The sequence below is a fragment of the Camelus dromedarius genome, chromosome 25 (assembly GCF_036321535.1).
Source record: "Camelus dromedarius isolate mCamDro1 chromosome 25, mCamDro1.pat, whole genome shotgun sequence".
NCBI classification, from domain to species: Eukaryota; Metazoa; Chordata; class Mammalia; order Artiodactyla; family Camelidae; genus Camelus; species Camelus dromedarius.
Genome location: NC_087460.1, coordinates 12,860,240 through 12,879,283, shown reverse-complemented (window position 1 = coordinate 12,879,283; position 19,044 = coordinate 12,860,240). Strand labels below are relative to the sequence as shown.

Here is a 19,044-nt window from a genome sequence, read left to right as displayed (position 1 = left end):
ATGTGAGACCAGACTTCAATTACAGCTAACTTAAATAAAAGCAAATGGCATGATGATTTTGCCTCTTCTTCTCTTTCCTTATTATTATTTCTTGAGTTTTAGAAAACTCATGGCTCAAGTGGTAAGACACAAAATGCAAAAAAGGCAAAGAAACTTACCTGTGATCCTCTTGGCCCTCGTTTGTGGTCCCATTCTGAATGCCCCATGAGCTGTAAGATAATTTAATAATTACAGTAAATAAAATGATACCTATTTTGCATGACAACTATTTCTACTTTTTCTTTTAAAGAATAATTAGGCTTTTGACATCTATGTTTTAATAGTAATGTATTAAACAGCCCTCATGAATAAATTAACATACTTAAAGTAATATACTTCTGATGTGATAGCTTGTATTTCAACTGCGAGTTGTTTTGAAGATATTTTAATATCACTGTGTGACAAAACGAGTCTGCTGATGTACAGATATAGAGTTCTTTGTCAGGAGCGTGCTAGATAGATGTTAAACTGTGTTAAGCTTTATTTGCATACCATTAGTTTCTAATTTACTAAGAAAATATGCTGAAGAAAAATCTACTGGGGTAGCTTAGTCTACTGTCATGAATGATAAGAACCAGAAGGCCAAAATATTTCAATCATTTAAATTTTGTTTTGATAATATCACAAAAATACGAGCTTTCTAAGGAGGAAAGTTATTTTATGTGAAATACGCCCCCAAAGTCACAAAATGTAGATTTTCATAAAAACAGAGGCTACAAAAAATATCAAGTTATTCCCATAGTTTTAATAGTCCCAACTACTTTGCTTACACAGCATGATATTTATTTATTGAAAACAACATTTAACCAGAGAATATTAAGAAACTGCAAGATATCAACTGAGAGAAATAAAATTCCATTCCTCTGTCCAGTACACTCACCACTCAAGTGTACCAGTGGGAGAAACCCTTACCAGCACACTAACAAGACACTATAAAACATATTTATATACATTAGCTCTTCTATACAACAGCAATGACTCTTTAGTAGATATAAAAAATAAAGAAACTGTTCAGGAAAAAAAGTAAAATAGTTTTGACCATTATCAAGAAATGTTTGATAACCATATGCAGAAAATGATAAAACTTTACTGATGGACATACAATGCTTCTGGTTAAGAAGGCTGAATTCAATAAAATTATTGTGTTCACTTTTACCCCAATATATTTACAGATTTAACTCAATTTCAATCAAAAGCTTTTTGTATTATTTTTCAGAAATTGAAAGAACCTAAATTTTATCTGCGAGAATAAACTTCTAAGAATCAAAATATTAAAACAGATGAAAATACTTTAGTGGTTATTAAAATATACTATAAAATTTAACCCAAAGTTAAGTCTCAAAAGAATGAATAAAAAAAAAATACATATATATATAAAATGTAGTTGACAGTTTTAAAATAAACTCAAGTACATGTAGCAACAAAATATGAAAAAGAAAACATAAAAATCAGTGGGTATTTGATGAATTATTCATTCAACAGATGAAGAGAGAAAAAAATTAGAGCTGAACCTTACAATATACACAAATATAAATTCTAAATAGATAAAAAGAGTTAAATTTTTTAAAGATTAAACTGTAAGTATAAAGTAGGAAAAAATTCAAGCAAATAAACTACCTTGGAATATAAATAGATTTCCCAACTTAAAAAAGAAAACACATAGATCAATTGGTCAAGCTACATGAAGTCTTCAGATGGCTGAACAAATGTCATATTGGAAAAATATCTGCAGTAAATGGCAGCTAAAGGACAGTATCTTCAGTGCCCTGAGAGCTCTACGAATTGGAAAAAAACACAACCCCAGCAGATAACTGGAAAAAAGGATCAGGATAATTTACCTAATAAATATCAAGTCAAGAGGCTCATGGGAAACAATTTTACTAGAATTGAAAGAAATTGGAAGCATAAACAATAACAAGATACTACTATTGCCTATTAAATTATCAAATCGATCATGTTGAGTATTTGGTGAGGATTTAGAGAGGTAAGTACTTACCTCTGTTGCTAGTACACAGCAGATACACATATTGAGATATATATATGTTTATACAAACCTATCACACTTACCACACATAGAGACTCACACCATATACATCAATGGTGTATACATAGTACATATTCCTAAAAAATCATATCCTTTGACTAGTAAATAAAAATGTAAAAATCTAGTAGTTACAATGTGCTAATCACAGTGTTACCCAACAGAAGGGGAACTATTCAATAAATTACAGTATAGAAAACAATATCATACAGCAATTAAAATTAGACTTTCAAAGCCTTCTTAAAAACTTACATGAGAAATGCTCATGGTATAATACATGAAAATACAATAATTTAAAATTACTCATTTTTAATAAGATGGTCAATTATTCCAAGCCTTGGAATTATTATAATGATTTGATTATAGTTTGGCTAGTATGCAATTTTGGATAAATTAGCCCAGATAGTTATTAAATAAAATTGAATGCTTACCTAGTTGACATTTCTTTAATGCTTTAATTTTTTTAATTTCTAGATTTACTGGCAATGTATCTGCTAGTAAATATTCATTACTACTAGTTTAAAGTTGATTATAATAAGGTAAATGAGCACTAATCAACTAATGAAATAGTCTGATTCAGAAGCATAAATTAGGAGTATTTAATTAACTGTTCATTGGAACCACCCCAAACAATTTTTGACATATTTCAGTCATCTCCCTTACTGACACTTTGGAAACACCTCTCATTAATAAATGGAAGATGAGATGCTTGTTTTGGCAACTATAGAGAGAAAGCAAATTTGAGTACTAGCCTCTCAGAGAAAAATGAATTTTAAGCAGAAGGCCTACCTTCTCCTCTCACTGTTTCATCTAAATCTTCTCACGTAAATGGTTTACAAAAGGTTATTATGACTATTATCCCCCTGCTAGTAAACTTTAACAGGGTCACTTGCTGAATTCTACTGTGCATGACTGTCACAATAAAATGAGGTAAATAAATCACCAACATGAATCGTAATCCACCTGTATGAATTTGAGAGGATATCTGATGATGACAAGTCCTACGTCAAGAAGGTAACATTTCTCCAAGATCAGAACTAAAATAAGGAAAACACGAGATTCACTGCCCTCTGCAGTCAAAGAACAAAAACATTCAATATGTAGACTCGTTTGGGTCATCTCTTCCTATAGAAGAGAAGATAATCTGACAATTTACAAACCAGAATTTACAAAATAAACCTCCAAAAGTTTTACTCTCTGGCTTCTTACTTTCATGCATAAAATAGTAAATTTGCTAAATGTGTTATGTATGAGACAGTTATTCCTTAGCAGTATTCAATAGACTAACGAGAGAGATTTACGCTAAAGGAATTCTATTCTGTTGTATTATACGTATTTATATTCTATAGTAATGTCATTATTATAATATATTTGAAAGTCTGAGTTGACCAAGCTTGTGGTAATATTTCAAAATGTATTTTAAAATGATATGACTACCACTTTTTTTCAAAGTAATGAAAAGTTACAGAAATCTACATGCTATGTGAAATGTCTAAAAACTAACAAACTCTGAAATGATGAATGAGAATACTGGGATGTTCTCTATTCAGTAAGAAGAGAGGCAAAGGAAATCAACAAAATTTTTTTTTCCCTTTGGGCTTGACAAAATCATACAATGGCTTCACCATTAAAAGATCTATTTTTAATTAAAATCATCTGAGCCAAAATTTAACATTAATTATTTCAGTGTTGAGTGTATGGGGTTTGTTACAGTATTTTCTTGCATTTATTTTTTAAATGTAGATCAAGTGGGATGGGCTGGATAGGGGGGTCAGAGCTCTGCTTCTTCCCCTGATTATTACATACCTGGCACAGATTGGTGGGGGGAAATGAGTAAGGATCAGTTTCACATTAGCACATGCTAGCATATGAATTTCTACCCTATTTACACATAGAATTTATTTTACTGTCATAAAAGCACTGTCCTCAGCTCACGGATGAAAGCACAGTATTTTCAGGATTCTTTTAAAAAAAACAACCCATAGTACGATAACCTGCCTGACTTCTTGAACAGTACAGATTACTTAAATTAAAATGAAGCATTTAGTCGCAGGTAAGGATCCCTGTTAAAGCAGAACCACGGGGCTAAATGTTTTGGGAAGTACAAAGATAACTAGCCCCACTCTCTTAACTAATGATTGGCTGGGACAAATGAAAAAAACTGGCCAGTTATACTAAATAGTACAGAGGAGAGCTTGCATAGTAAGTCAATGAATTTCAGAATGAAGTGCCAACCGATGTGCATGTATCAATAAGAAAGTCAAAGTATCTTCTGAATCAACAGGGAGGATTAGCGCCGAGTTGCAGATGACCAAAGCAGTCATTTGACGTCATCATGGGATTAGATGAAAGACAGAAGTGGGTCAGGGACAATGAGGAACAGAAGCGGGTACTGCAGAATCTTTTTTTTTTTTTTCTTTTGGCAGTTGAATTCATCTGGACTAGACTTTCAAGATAAATGATCAGCAGCATGATACCTAGGCCACTCTGGGAAAAGAGACAGGAAGTTTATTAACATGATATGATACTCCTTCTGGAGGAGGCATGCTTCTGATTTTATGATCAGTTATATAAAGGTTCTAGGAAAGTAAAACATAGAGCGATTAAAACTAAATGAATAACAAATAGGTAATTCAAATGTATTCTAGTTGATAAAGAGTACCTGGCTTCTTAATTCAGGAAGAAAAAAATATATGTCTTTCATCTTCTAGAGAAAAATACCCTCTTGGCTACTTAACTATGATGACTGCTCTGGGTAAAGACATTTTAATAAACATCCAACCAGAAGGTCTGAGGAGATATAGGTCACCAAGGTTATGCCTACACATGGCAAACAAAATCTTTCCATCTGATGAAGGAATTCTCTTTAAAAATGTTTATTTTTCCTTCTTTTTCAGCTCCCATGAATCAGGATGAGCAAAATGAAGATCCTTAGATTTATTCCTAGGACACAAAATTTATTTCCTTGAAAAGGAACACACTGTTATGCAAAGCATTTTGAGAAGCTAACTTCCTTGACACTAAGTCATTTTCCTCCTTATGGAATAAATTCTTCCCTCTTTTATTTTTAATAATAAATTTCTACATCACAGCCTTCAGCTAACAGTATGTTACACAGTACTCAGTTCCAAGGAAAACAAAACTGCGGCCAAACACCAAATTTAAAAAGTTCACAGGAGAAGCAAAGGAGAAGTTAGCATGGAAACAAAATGGTTCTATCCAAGCAGAGATATTTTTTAATAATAGCCTGAGAAATGCAGATAGTTGCAAGTATGTTTCTGTATGTAACATATTTTCCATTCTTGTTGATATTTTCCCCTGTGCTATGTTCTTCTTTTTGTTTATTTGTTAATATAAACATTGATGCCTTTTTAAGGACTTCTGGGGAAAAAAATTCACCAGAGCTATTACCGAAGGGATGAAAGCTGCAGGAAACCACCAACTAGATGCAAATTCTTTGCATGTACTTAAAGAGCCGAGAGATTTTAAATAGATAGATAGATAGATAGATAGATAAAAATACAAACGAACTTATTTACAAAACAGAAACAGACTCACAAACATAGAAGACAAACTTATGGTTAGCAGCGGAGGAGGTAGGAAGGGATAAATTAGGAGTTCAAGACTTGCAGATACTAACATATATATAATAGATAAATAACAAGTTTATACTGTACAGCACAGGAAAGTACATTCAGTATCTTGTAGTAACTTATGGTGAAAAAGAATATGAAAAGGAATATACGTATCTTTCTATATGACTGAAGTATTGGGCTGCACACCAGAAATTGACACAACATTGTAAACTGACTATACTTCAACAAACATATATAAAAAAAATGAAAGCAAATGCAAAAAAAAAAAGAAGTAATGATGGAGATCAATAGTCACAATGGTATTCCTCACGTTACTCTCAAGTAAACCATTCTTCTACTTCGTTTGTTGAAAATTATTACCATAATATATTTTTGAAAACAATAATATATATACACAATTTATGTATTTATATATGCATATATAGATATACTTATGTATATAGTACATACATGGAAGCTAATATAAAATCCTCTTTTTATTTCATCATTTATTCATTAAACACATATTTACTGTGTACCTATTACATGAAGGAACTGTTCCAGACATAACCTACACATTAGTAAACAAACCAAGACGCATCTCTGTTCTCCTGCTCTGACAATTCTAGTGAAAGGAGACAGAACATAAACACATAAAGATATAATGCTCCAGGAGACGCTAAAGAAGCCTAGAGTAGCGTAAAGGATAGAGATTGAGGGGGAAACGGCGGTCAGGGCTGGGAACAGAGTTAATTTTATGTGAGTAAATCAGGGAAGTCCTTTCTGAAAATGACATTTTATCAGAAATGTATAAAGTGGGAGAGGCGGACACACAGATATCTGGGGAACGGGCGTGCAGGACAGAAGAAACAGAGGGTGCTAAGACCACAGCACGAGAGCAGAAGTGGCACCTTCAATAAACAGAACATCCTTCAGTTAAAACTTTAAAAAGGCTTGGATCTTCTTAAGCATAGGTATATATTGGGTTTTGACTCCCTTCTTCTGGTATGAAACTGTTTAAAAGTTAATCATTAGCTCCATTAATTAAAAATGACAAAAAAATCCACTCTCTAGGGAGATACTATGGACCAGGGGTTCCCACTTCCCTAAACTCCTACTCAATTTTATTCAATACAACAAGAATTTATGAAGCCTATATACCACACTCCACAAAGGCACTCTTGTATTAGTCATAGTATTTAATCTAGTTTTGTTGTCCCTTTACACATGGGTTTTGCTTTTCAAGAGTCATAAAGCAAGAGCTGGGGTGCCTTTTAACTCCAGGTACTGTGAGAAACCTGGGACTTTCCATTTCATAAGCAAATTAAAGGTCTTGCATACCCGTGGCTTTCATTGTAAGGTGGGTAGATCTTTTTCAGTGCCATTTATATTAGGTCCTTCCAGGCCCCAAACCCCAGTGAAGAACTCAGGAGGGCTGGGTGACAGTGTGTGGGAGACTCAGGGATGTTCTTAACACCTTTCACCCAAGGCCCAAATCCCATACAGGCTTCTATCAGCCTCCTCGGAGACTCCACCAGCCTCCTTTGGGCTCACTGGGTACAATCCGCAGCCTCAGTTTCTCATCCACAGCCTACCTGCAGCACCGCCACCTCATCACATCCCCCCGCACGCCGAATCCATCCCACTCTACAAGGCATTATCAAGGGGACGCTACTGAAGATCCAAGGGGAGAAAGGACATGGTTACATTATACAAAACACTGCACACGCCACTAAAATATCCATCAGGTAACTCAGAGGCTGTCACAAAGCATTTTTATTTTATTTTATTTTATTTTTTGTAGTTGTCACTACCTCTTGCCCTTGACTCGTGGCAGGGGTTGGGGGGGAGAGACAAGGGAAAAGACTCTCTTTCAGCTTAAAGGTCTCAACCTTTCATGCCTCAAGGATCTTTCCCAAGATCATAATCTCTTTTTCATCATTCCGAACATCATTTCTCCCCAATTTGAACCTTCAGACTAATTAGTAGAAAAAAGAGATTCTTTAGAAAGGACCCTGCTTCGAAAGGACCGAGCGCCTGAAAACAGTCCAGCACCACATGTGACTGAAATTAAGGGCTACTTTTTCCTTTCCAAGTCGGTGATAACTACCTAAATTCCATTTACTTGGCAGAGAACAAACCCCGGATCCTGACTCTAAGTGTTCCAACTTAGCAGCCAGTATAAATTTTATAAACATGGGGGAATAAGAAAACTTCAAATAGAAATTCAACTACTCTGGACTCTGAAATTCCAGCCTCTCTATTGTAGGTCCTGTATCTCTTTCTGATAATGATGTTCTCATACTTTGGTTTAGAATGTTCCCACAATTCTATTTCTGTCCCTGTTATCACAATGACAATCTGTATCCTAAACCTCTGTGTGGTTATTGATGCTACAAAGATTCCTTTTTCATTTTTCTTTTTTTACTTAACACATCTTGACCATCTTGATTACAGGGGATTTTTGTACTTTTACTGCTGGTTTGCATTTTTGGTACTATACTAGTAATAATGCAATCATATCAGTCCTGTACTTAAACAATGTTCCCTGTGAGATATTTTATAAAGAAATGGCAGTACAGTAAAACTAAATTTGTGAAATTCTGCATAATATAATTACTACTCGAATAGTTCCAACACATATTAGCACTGTTAAAGTTTGGCGAGGTATTAAACAAAGGAACTCAATTCAAGTAACATTTGCAAAGTATTTGATCACAGAACACTTTTACTTCGAAAGTGATTAATTCTGACAAACTTTTTTTTTTTTTTACAGTTTTCTACATGCTTTACTTAAGCATTATTTTCTTTCTTTATTAAAAAAAATAGAGGCATATAATCCCTACGTTATAGATATGGAAGTGAGTAAAGAAAGGTGAAATTAAAATACAATCAGTGGGGAAATATGGATTAAAATTTAGGCCCGCTGACTACAAATTTATACACTTTTTCTACTGTACAACTTTTAACAATAATTATTGAGTTCAAACCATGTATCAGGTCCTGGTCAATTAAATATATTGGCAGGGAAAAAGAAAAAGATATGGGGTTTGATTTGTCTTCATGGAACTCCTAGTGGTAGTTAATGTGATAGACTTACTTCTCCAAAATCCATGTTCTACTCTCTAGTCTCCAGCTCCTTTTAAAAGTACGAAATAAGAGAAAAATGTAATTTCTTGGAAAGTCCTATGTAAATACTATAAATTATATTTTTCAGTGTTGGGTATGGAATTACCTCAAAATGTATAGGAAATGATATATCAGAATTTAAGTTATCCCAAATTCTCTGTTAGCATATCTCACTAGTACATATTATTCACCCCAGCATTCACTCACTCACTCACTCTTTCATTCATACATTCTTTCCACAAATATTTATCGGGTACCCACAATATCTAGCCCTGTGCTCTAGGTACACATAACAAATGTTGCTTTTGCCGATCCCGAGACACCACAGGATCCTGAAGTACCTTCTGAATCAGTTAATAAACTGGAGCATAGTGGTTAAGTATGTGGGTTCTAGAGGCTGGATTTACTGGTTCAAATCCCCCATCAGACATGATGCTCAATCATACTAGATATATAACCTTGGACAATTTAATGTTTCTGTGCCTCAGTTTTCATATCTCTGGAATTCACGATAATAACAGCATCTAACTCATGTGGGTTTGGGGAGTGCTAAATGTGTTATTACATAGGGAAGGCTTAGTATGTAGTATCTGGTGTATTAGTAAGTATACATTAAATGTTAGCTATCATTTTTATCATTTTTAATAATTATACAATTTTCTCTGGGTGTTACTAGATTCTTATTCTTTAAGAAAAGTATAATTCAAATGTCATGTATATGGCTGTCTTTTATTAATCCAGAATGCGAGAAACCCATTCACTGGCCACGTCAAACCACGAATTACAAAATTTGATCAAATTTGTAAGTAAAACAAAACGTCACGCATCATTACTCAGTGTAACATGTAACACATGGAACGTAACTATGAAGTCGACTAAGTGTACTGAATCAGATTCAGATTTATTTTCTGTGTAACATTTGGAAAATCCAAATTTTAACATCACTACGTCCCCTGGGTGACAAGAGGCGTGCAGACACGTGATTTTGGGGTGGCTTAACTTTCCCGGGGCACACAGAGTAGCAGAAGGTTGAGTATCACAAATAAACATTTGATACAAAAACAAATATATGTATGTATATGCGTGACTGGGACATTGTGCTGTACACCAGAGACTGACACATTGTAACTGACTCTACTTCAATAAAAATAAATAAGTAAATAAAGAAATAATAAAATAAAATAAAATAAGAAAAACAATTGAAAAGATCAGCTGGGGAAAAAGCTACTCGAGTCTGTTCAACACAAACAAGACTTGCACCTTCAGGCAGATTATCTATTAGTCTGGAAGCACAACCAAATTTCCAGTGCAAGGAATAGTTAGGCCTGAAAAAAATAAGCAAATTAAACGAGACAAACCTCACGAATCCATGGCAAATGTTTCTATAATCACCACAATAAAAAAGCTTTTAAGTTCTGAGCAGTAAAACAAAAGGTGGTTTTCTTAGGAAACTTTAAACAAGGCATTACGGCTTAAATTTATTAACTCTATCAACTCTACTTCAGGTGAAACCCAAATCTCTGAGCAGCACAGAACGTAACGCTAAATCTGCATTTTACAGCTGGTTAAACTACTGCTCGTATTATTTCTGCCAACTTGGGTAACTGCGTAGAAATCATAAAACAAAGTTTTATTCACTGTTTCTAGCTCTTCATCCGTTGTCTTTAGACCGAATCTTGCTTATACTTCTCAGTTTCCCTATGAATTCTGGTTCCATTTATACAATGCCTCATTCAAGGCAATTTTCCCCAGAAAATTATTACAACTCAGTCAAACCTCGTGGCATGAGGGCAACTTCATGAATCTAATCTATAAAATTGATCTTTCCTTAGAAGAAGAATTTCAAAATTCCAGGGTAAATAATGAGATCCAGACACAGCCTCAGCTGTGGCAGGAGCGTTAACGCACAAGATTCAAGAGGTGTTACATTTGGATGGCTTTAAGTTTCTTTTTTCTCTTTTTTAATCAAACGTTCTCAATACTGCATGTGGCGTAAACAACACACAATTTCTTAAATTGCAGCATTAAAATTAATAATGTGTGCTGAAAAAGGGAGAATGACTTTGAGACCCAACTAGTTTACTTTTGTGGACCTATAGGAGTTCAGATATGTTGTTACCACTTCATTTTCAAGCTGTTATACATAGCGACAAAACTAACGCAATCAGAGGAAAATTCCACTCAAACCATCTTTCTTAGAAATGTCCTTAAAAATCAATAGTAGGAATATTTAAAATAAATCTCAGCAATTCACATTACTTTAAAAAAAATTAAACTCATTTTAAGTCTTATAAAGGACATAAAATACTGAATTCATTTTCACCCAATTTCCTCTTTAAGTTACATTTTTTCAAAAAAGGTCTTTGTAAAAAAAAAAAAAAATTAAAGTCTTATTTTTTTTCAGTGCTTAGCTACATGTTTCATCAGTGCCAGAAAAACTTCAGCAAAATGACAAAATTCCAAACATTTTCCATGCTCCTTCTCTTCCTCAAACAGCATCATGTTGCAGGGGGTGGGGAGAAAATGATAAATGACTAAGTGAATATATACCAGACCCATTACACGTCTTGTGGGCTGAACTTTCTTTTTCGTCTGAACTTGGTATTGCCAAAATAATTTAGTCCTACTTTCTACAATTTGTAAGTTTTCACAAAATATGTGCCTCTTGTCTTTAGCTTCTTAAGTGCTGCTGGAAATAATTTATTAGAAAGCCTGAAGACAATCTCTCAGCTCAAGTTTAAGGTACAGTATATCCACACCCCCAAATCTGACATAGCTCCACAATTCTTGATGGTTCCAAGACTCATTTAATATGCCAAAAGTCATTTCATGGCTTTGTTTATACTACAACCAATGTTCTTTTGCAGAAAGAAAAGATTTTCTTGGAAATTTATTCCCTTTGGGGACTTGGGGATGTAATGTGGCTCCCCAGGGATGAAGGAAAAGTAACTGGAATGCAAGATGATGTAGCAAAGGAAAGGGAGAGGAAGAAGGAAGAGCAGAGTATGATGCATAACTGTTTGTACTTTTTGAACGGAGGTGGGAAGAATTACAAGCTCAAAAAGAATTACAGTGTCTTTCTCTACTCTGTTCTCACCTCAAGTTTCAGAGCTGAGAGACTTCTTGCTTTTACTGTTTTTCTTTTTTTTAAGCAACTACTATGTTTCAGAGTCTATATTAAAGGCCAAACATAAAAAAGGGGAAGAACTTTAACAGCGAATCTGGAGAGGAAAAAAACACAAGGAAACAGACAAATAGCTACCTAACAATGGCTGTTTAAAAAACAAATTGGATTCTGGGTTGTAGAAGAGGAAGCTTGATGAAGGTACCAAATTACCACTGACTTTGTGTATTGGAATCAATAATATATAGTGGATGGGATTCCTGCTTTTTTGAATATTTATCTAAACTGAAAATTCCCTGGACTGTTTTTTCGGGTAAGGGGACATATTAAAGGAAGTATGCAATAAAACATTTTTTCTATTAAGCACATTTTATTTGCTTCCAACCATGGTTGGAAGAATTAAATATTTCACCAAGAAACATATTTCAACATAAACTGTGATCGAGAAAGGGAATTTGACAAATAAAATATCTGTACATTATGGCTGTGTCATAATCAGAGTTTTTCATGAAACTGCCACAGAAAACTCTTTAGTTTCTCATCTTTTGTTGAGGCATTTAAGACTTAGACTTGTGGGATTCAAAAATGATCAGAAAGTCACATTTGAAAATTGAAAATTATTGTCTTTGGTGATTTTCTTCTTTTTTGGAAGTGGTCATGAGGGAGTGAGTGTTCTAACACTGTTTCTGGCTGCAGGGTGTGTACAAAATGCTCAAGATAATATCTTTAGAAGATGATAAATTCAATTTTTCAGAATCAATAAATTGCACATGGTATAGAGTTTTAGAAGTATAGCCAAGTGAACTGTCCAGCCTGAATGTGTAATATTTTCCCTCTTTCAAGCTACTGTTATTCTAAACTTAAAGGAAAATTTATTTTTGCAAGTCCCATATATTCAAAGAGCTCATTAGAATCATAAACTACACTCCTTAGAATAATATAACTTATGATATATTACACAAACACAATTTTGACTTCAAAAGATAAAGTCAATCAGAGGAGGTTCTGAAAGACTTTGCTATATATTCAACTTATAAGTCAATCTAAGAAATGTTTTTTAAAATGCTTGAAAACAGAATCCATTAAATTAGCAGAGATCTTATTTTCAGCCTCTCTCTTTCTTGCTGATTTAAGAACCCAGGTCTTGTTATTCAAGTTACTGTACATATTACAGTATATTTATTGAGTCTTTATAACAATTGCATTGTGGTTAAGAATAGATTCTGGAATCAAATTTCTTGAAATCAAATCCTATTTCACTCTTACTAGCTCCATGAATCTGGGTAAGTTATTGTATCATCTCTAGGTCCAGTTTCCACATTGTAAAATGGGGATAATAGTAAGATTAATAACTTCACATAACTTTGATGAAGATAAGATGAGATCAATGTAAAACCATTCAATGGCTTCTTGTTTCATTTAGAATTAAATTTGAACTCACTGTTATAACCTACTAGGCTTGAATATTGTTTGCTGTGCCTGGAACAGATTTTTCCATTTCTCAGCATTGTTGGCTAATTCTCATCCTTCAGGTATCATTTGAAATAGTGCTGCCTCAGAGATACCTTCAATGACTAACCAGTAACCCGTCCATCCATCCATCCATCCGTCCATCCGTCCATCCATCCATCCAACGTCAACAAATATATACTAAGTACCTACCCTTGGCCAGGCTTGATACTAAATATTATGGTTAGGAAATAAAGAGGCCAGCCTTACCTTCTTCATCCCCCATCACTTTTCAGCACAACCATCTGTTTCCTGTACTTATGGCGATCTGAAGTTATCTTGTCTATTTATTTCAATATTTGCTTTCTATCTGTCTCCCGTTCTAGAAAGTGAGTTTCAGGACAGCAGAAATCTTTCGGTCTTATTTGCTATCTGCACTGTACCTGGCACCAGTTAAGGGATTCAATAAAAATTTATTTAAAGAATGTCTGGTTTGTCCAGAAGAAAATTAAATAAGGGAAGTTACCTAGTTAGGAATTTAAATAATGAGGAGTTGATTAAAAAGTTCTAGAGTTATCAAAATACTTCTTTGTCTTCAATTTCATTCTCCCTAGAGTTCTCTTCCTATAAAAAGCATCTTGTGAAATATGTTGGTCAAATTACAACAAATAAAATGCCTATTATTTTAGTTTTAAGATGCTGTGGTACCTCTTGATGGAAATGCAGACATCGTGAGTTGCTGTGAGCGCAGGATACAAACAAGAGAATACACATAGTAAAGAACTTTGCCCCTTCCCTCTCTAACTCATAATTTTCTTTCATCCCTTGCCTTAGGTGGCTAAAGACGGCTCGTTTCCCACACCACGTATGTCTTTCTCTTCTTCCTTCTTCACAAAACCCCACATTTCGTAGAGATGGCGAAGTTCCCAGCTTAAACACTACATTTCCTGACCTCCCCTCCCTTAAAGATCAAGAAACCCTGGGACACAGTCTTGGCCAATCAGATGTAAGCAGAAGTCACTATGGGAAACCTCCAAGGAAGTGCTTTAAAAGGGCAAAGACCTGGCTCACTTGTCTCTTTTCCCTCTCTCCCTGCCTGGAAGCGGTTTAGGATGCTGGAGGTAAAGCAATGACCGTCTGACGCAGAGTAGGAATGAGGAAAAGATAATTGCCTCTGTCCCAACATTCCAAATCCATAAAAATAACATCAAGTTCGATCTGAGCAGACACGCACAAATGCAAACACACACACACACACACAAACGCACGCGCACACGTACACTCCACATGGAAGAGCAGCGATAATGACAGGCAACCAGTATTTACCAGGAAAGGCTTTGGATGAGAAACAGATCCACACGTTAACTGAATCTGGATTCGCTCCAAAGCAAAATCATAACATTCTAACTATAAGATTGGTACACAGAGGAACCATGTATGTCACTAGTTTGATTGCCATTATGTATACGGAACGTATCAAATTCAACCTCATGAATTAAATAAACACGGTGGAAATAATTTGTGGATGTCTCAGTTTCCTTTGTTGCCATATATGTGGTTCTTAAATAAAAAATGACCATTACGCTTTTTTTTTTTTTTAAAAAAGAACAAATGCCCAGCATGGTGAGAACCACGTGAAACTAGTTTGGAAAAGAGATTAAAACAATGTTTCTGAAGTATGTTTCCTACAACCCGGGCTAGCTGTTTTAGGGGGAAAAATCATTAGTTGTTAATAGTTGTTTGGGGGAAAATCATTTTAAAAGATTGGAAATATTGGTCTAGACACATGTTATTTTTAATATAGAATTTTATATGTCCTTTAATATTATGACCTCAGAGTTAGAAATAAAACAAGTAAATTTCTCAGTAGTCTTGATTTCTCAAATATACCTTACCTCAGAAACTGAACTCATTTCTCATGGGGCACCTGTACATCGTAAAGCACGGTCTGAGAAACAATGAAATGAACTGTGTTTTTCAAAATCTTAAGAGTTGCAATTCCAAACACAAAGAATTTCAGAGAAGAACAATACAAAAGTATGTACATTTCAACATGGGTCATGGAAATGAACATTAATCTAAAATCTCACTTTTAGAATAATTTGTCAGATTTTTGTTTTAAAAATCAAGATGTACAACAACCACATGAAAAAGGTGAAAAGACGACCCAGAGGACGGGAGAAAACACTTGCAAATCACAAATCTGATAGGGGGCCTGTATGCAGAATACTTGTACCCAGAAGACAGAATCCTGAAACAATGAAAAGAAATGAGCCCAGTTAAAAAGTGGGCAGAAGATTAAATAGACATTTCTTCAAAGAAGATATACAAATACCCAACAAGTCCATGGAAAGATACCCAACATCATTAGCTACTGGGAAAAAGCAAACCAAAAGCACAGTGAGAGACCACTTTATAGCCACTACCGTAGCTACAGTAATATTTTAAACACACACACATACACACATGGAGAAATGAAGTATTGGTGAGGATGTGGAGAAATGGGAATCCTCATTGTAAAGTGGTGTAGCCACTCTGAAAAACTATTTGGTAGTTTCTCAAAATGTTAAACATGCAGTTACCTTATGATCCAGCAATTTTACTCCCAACTGTATACCCGAGACAAATTAAAACCTATGTCCATACGAAACTTTGAACATGAATGTCCATAGAAACACTGTTCGTAATGGCTGAAAGGTGGAAATCACTCAAATATCCATTAACTGATCAATGGAGAAATAAAATGCGGTCTTTTCAGTAGTTTAGTGCAGCCATTATGGAAAACAGTATGGAGATTCCTCAAAAAAGTAAAAATAGACCTACTATATGATCTAGCAATCCCACTTCTGGGTATATATATGGAGGGAACTCTAATTCAAAAAGATAACATGCGCCCCAATGTTCATAGCAGCACTATGTACAATAGCCAAGACATGCAAGCAACCTAAATGTCCATTGACAGATGACTGGATAAAGAAGTTGTGGTATATTCATATCATGGAATACTACTCAGCCATAAAAAAAAGAATAAACTAATGCCATTTGCAGCAACATGGATGGACCTAGAGATCATCATTCTAAGTGAAATAGGTCAGAAAGAGAAAGAAAAATACCATATGATATCACTCATATGTGGAATCTAAAAAAAAAAATTCTTTTTAAAAGGACATTATGAACTTATCTACAAAACAGAAACAGACTCGCAGACATAGTAAACAATCTTATGGTTACCAGGGGAAAAGGGGTGGGAAAGGATACATTTGGGAGTTTGAGATTTACAAATGTTAGCCACTATATATAAACATAGATCTTAAAAATTTTCTTCTGTACAGCACAGGGTACTATGTTCAATATCTTGTAATAACCTTTAATGAAAAAATATGAAAATGAATATATGTATGTATATGCATGACTGGGACATTGTGCTGTACACCAGAAGTTGACACATTGTGACTGACTATACTTCAATAAAAGAAAAAAAATGTGATCTATTCATACAATGCAATTTTATTTGGCAATAAAAAGGAATGAAGTACTGAGAGAGACTACAATGTGGACGGACCTTCAGAACATGATACTAAGTGAAAGAGACCAATCACTAGGACCACAAATAGCTGACCCCTTTTATAGGAAAAGTTCAAATTAGGCAAATCTAGAGAAACAGAAAACAGACGAGTGGCTGACCAAGGCTGGAGGTGGCAGAGAGGGAGGAAGAAATGGGAAGCGACCGCTGATGGGTAGAGGGGTTTGGGGTGGGGGGGGATGGTGAAAGTGTCCCGGAACGAGAGAGTGATAATGGCCCCACAACTCTGTGAAATACAAGAAAAACCTCAATGAGTTGTATACTTTAACTGGATACATTTCATGATATGTGGATGACATCTTGATAATAAAGCTGTTTTTAAAAAATAACACACACATTTCATACTCAAGGAGTATCTCCTTAAGGAAAAAAAAATCATAATCATTACATTCACCTTCATTTAAATTTGAGGTGTGCTATCGAAAATATTGTGGCATAGGGGATTACAATGACCTCTTTATGTTCAAGTTATTTTAGCCGTATTGAACAGTGAGTACAGCACGCTCATTTCCAGTACAGTGACAAGGACACGCCTGGTGATGGGTATTCACATTGCTGGCTACTCTGGAATTATTCAGGAAACTTCCCACTAATACTAGTTCTACCTGCAGAATCTAAACCAAAGGGAGAGTTCACAAGTACTGACATTGTTTTTATTTCTAAATTGGCTCCAGGAGTCATTCTCCACTAAAAAGATACAATATCTGACATTTTGGGATTTGTTATTTTAAACTGTGGTTCACATAGTTCCTTTCATTTTCCTTTTCTCTGTGAGCAAAATGCCTCTCAAAATATTTCAGCGTCAACTGCAGCATTAGGATGGGTATTTAAACACTTATTTTAATAATCTTCTTCTAATAATTCTTCTTCAAGTAATTAATGTTTTGACCAACAGCTGACCTTCCATATATATTAACATCAAGAACCATATAAGCCAATATTATAGGTCAAGAGTTGTTGGATGCTTTGTGCACAACGAAGACAGAGATGGGATTCTGGCCATTTCATTTTAAAAAAAGAGAAAGATACATAAGCAAGTTAAAATAAAATGTAAGCACACATTTGTTTTTCCTACTAGTGGCTGTGTCCTTACTGTGTGCCAGGCATGCATTAAGTATTTTCTATGATATTTTGAAAATCCATGAAATAATCCTCCTGGAGTAGTATCATTTCCCCTCTTTTACAAATGATGGGACTGTCACATACAGAGAGCTCCTTACTTTGCGGAATCTGTCAAAGGCAGGAAAGCGTACAGCAAGGTCTGCCCGTGAAACACTAGCTCTTACTTTATTTTACTTCCCACCTATCACGAACGAACAAGGTGCTAATGGAATCACACATATGGAAGCAATGACTTCTTCCTGGAGAGGTAGCAGCAATAGCAAGAGCTGAGCTAAAGACAGGATGTGATGTCTGAGATGTTTTTCTTATTTTATTTTATTCTTTTGGTAAGCACAGGAGATGACCAAGGATTCAAGGTACGCTGGGGTCAAGATATACAGATCTCTGTCCATGAAGTTAAAGGGTTCAGAATGTATTTTAAAGGCAAAAGGAGACTTCAGGCACTTTAAAGTAGGAATTATACGAGCATGTGTGTGCTTTAGAAAGCCAAGTCTATAAACATGGTTGCAGACTGTGTGATCGAGCAACTTGAGGGAGGGAGGTTGGTGGCAAGATCACTAAGAAGACCTCTGCTAAACATAGAATTCAAAGAATATTTTTAATTTAAAGTCCACACCCATTTCTTTCTTATTCCTAGAAGAGAATGTCTCATCACTTCCAGATACATTTGAATTGGGATACCCTTTCAAGGTCAAAGATGGAGGCCATAAAACACGATCTCATCAGTATTTACACCTGACGATGCCGTGGATCAACAGGTATAATTAACCAGAGAAAATCAAAGCCAAATAAATTAGAAACCAAACAAAAGGAAACAGAGAACAAAGGGAGGAAGGGAGAATCTTACTCTTCTTCCTTTAAATAGTTAATTTAAATCTCAACTGCAGCTTGAACACCTTTGAAGGATCCTTGAGCTATAAATTGTGTCCAAGGTCTAGAGCAGCTGACAAGCCCTCAGATCTCCACATCTTTAATTACACAG

At 34.9% G+C, this 19,044-nt stretch overlaps 1 protein-coding gene across 2 annotated transcripts in view; it reads right to left on the bottom strand.

The window, feature by feature from the left end:
* The window catches only part of PDE3A (phosphodiesterase 3A), a 296,337-nt gene that overhangs the window by 115,354 nt on the left and 161,939 nt on the right, over positions 1-19,044 (bottom strand). For both annotated transcript variants that reach the window (XM_064479084.1, XM_010988838.3), the window contains exon 2: positions 159-209. In XM_064479084.1, coding sequence (XP_064335154.1) covers positions 159-209 — 51 coding nt within the window. The remainder of the gene's footprint in view (positions 1-158; positions 210-19,044) is intronic.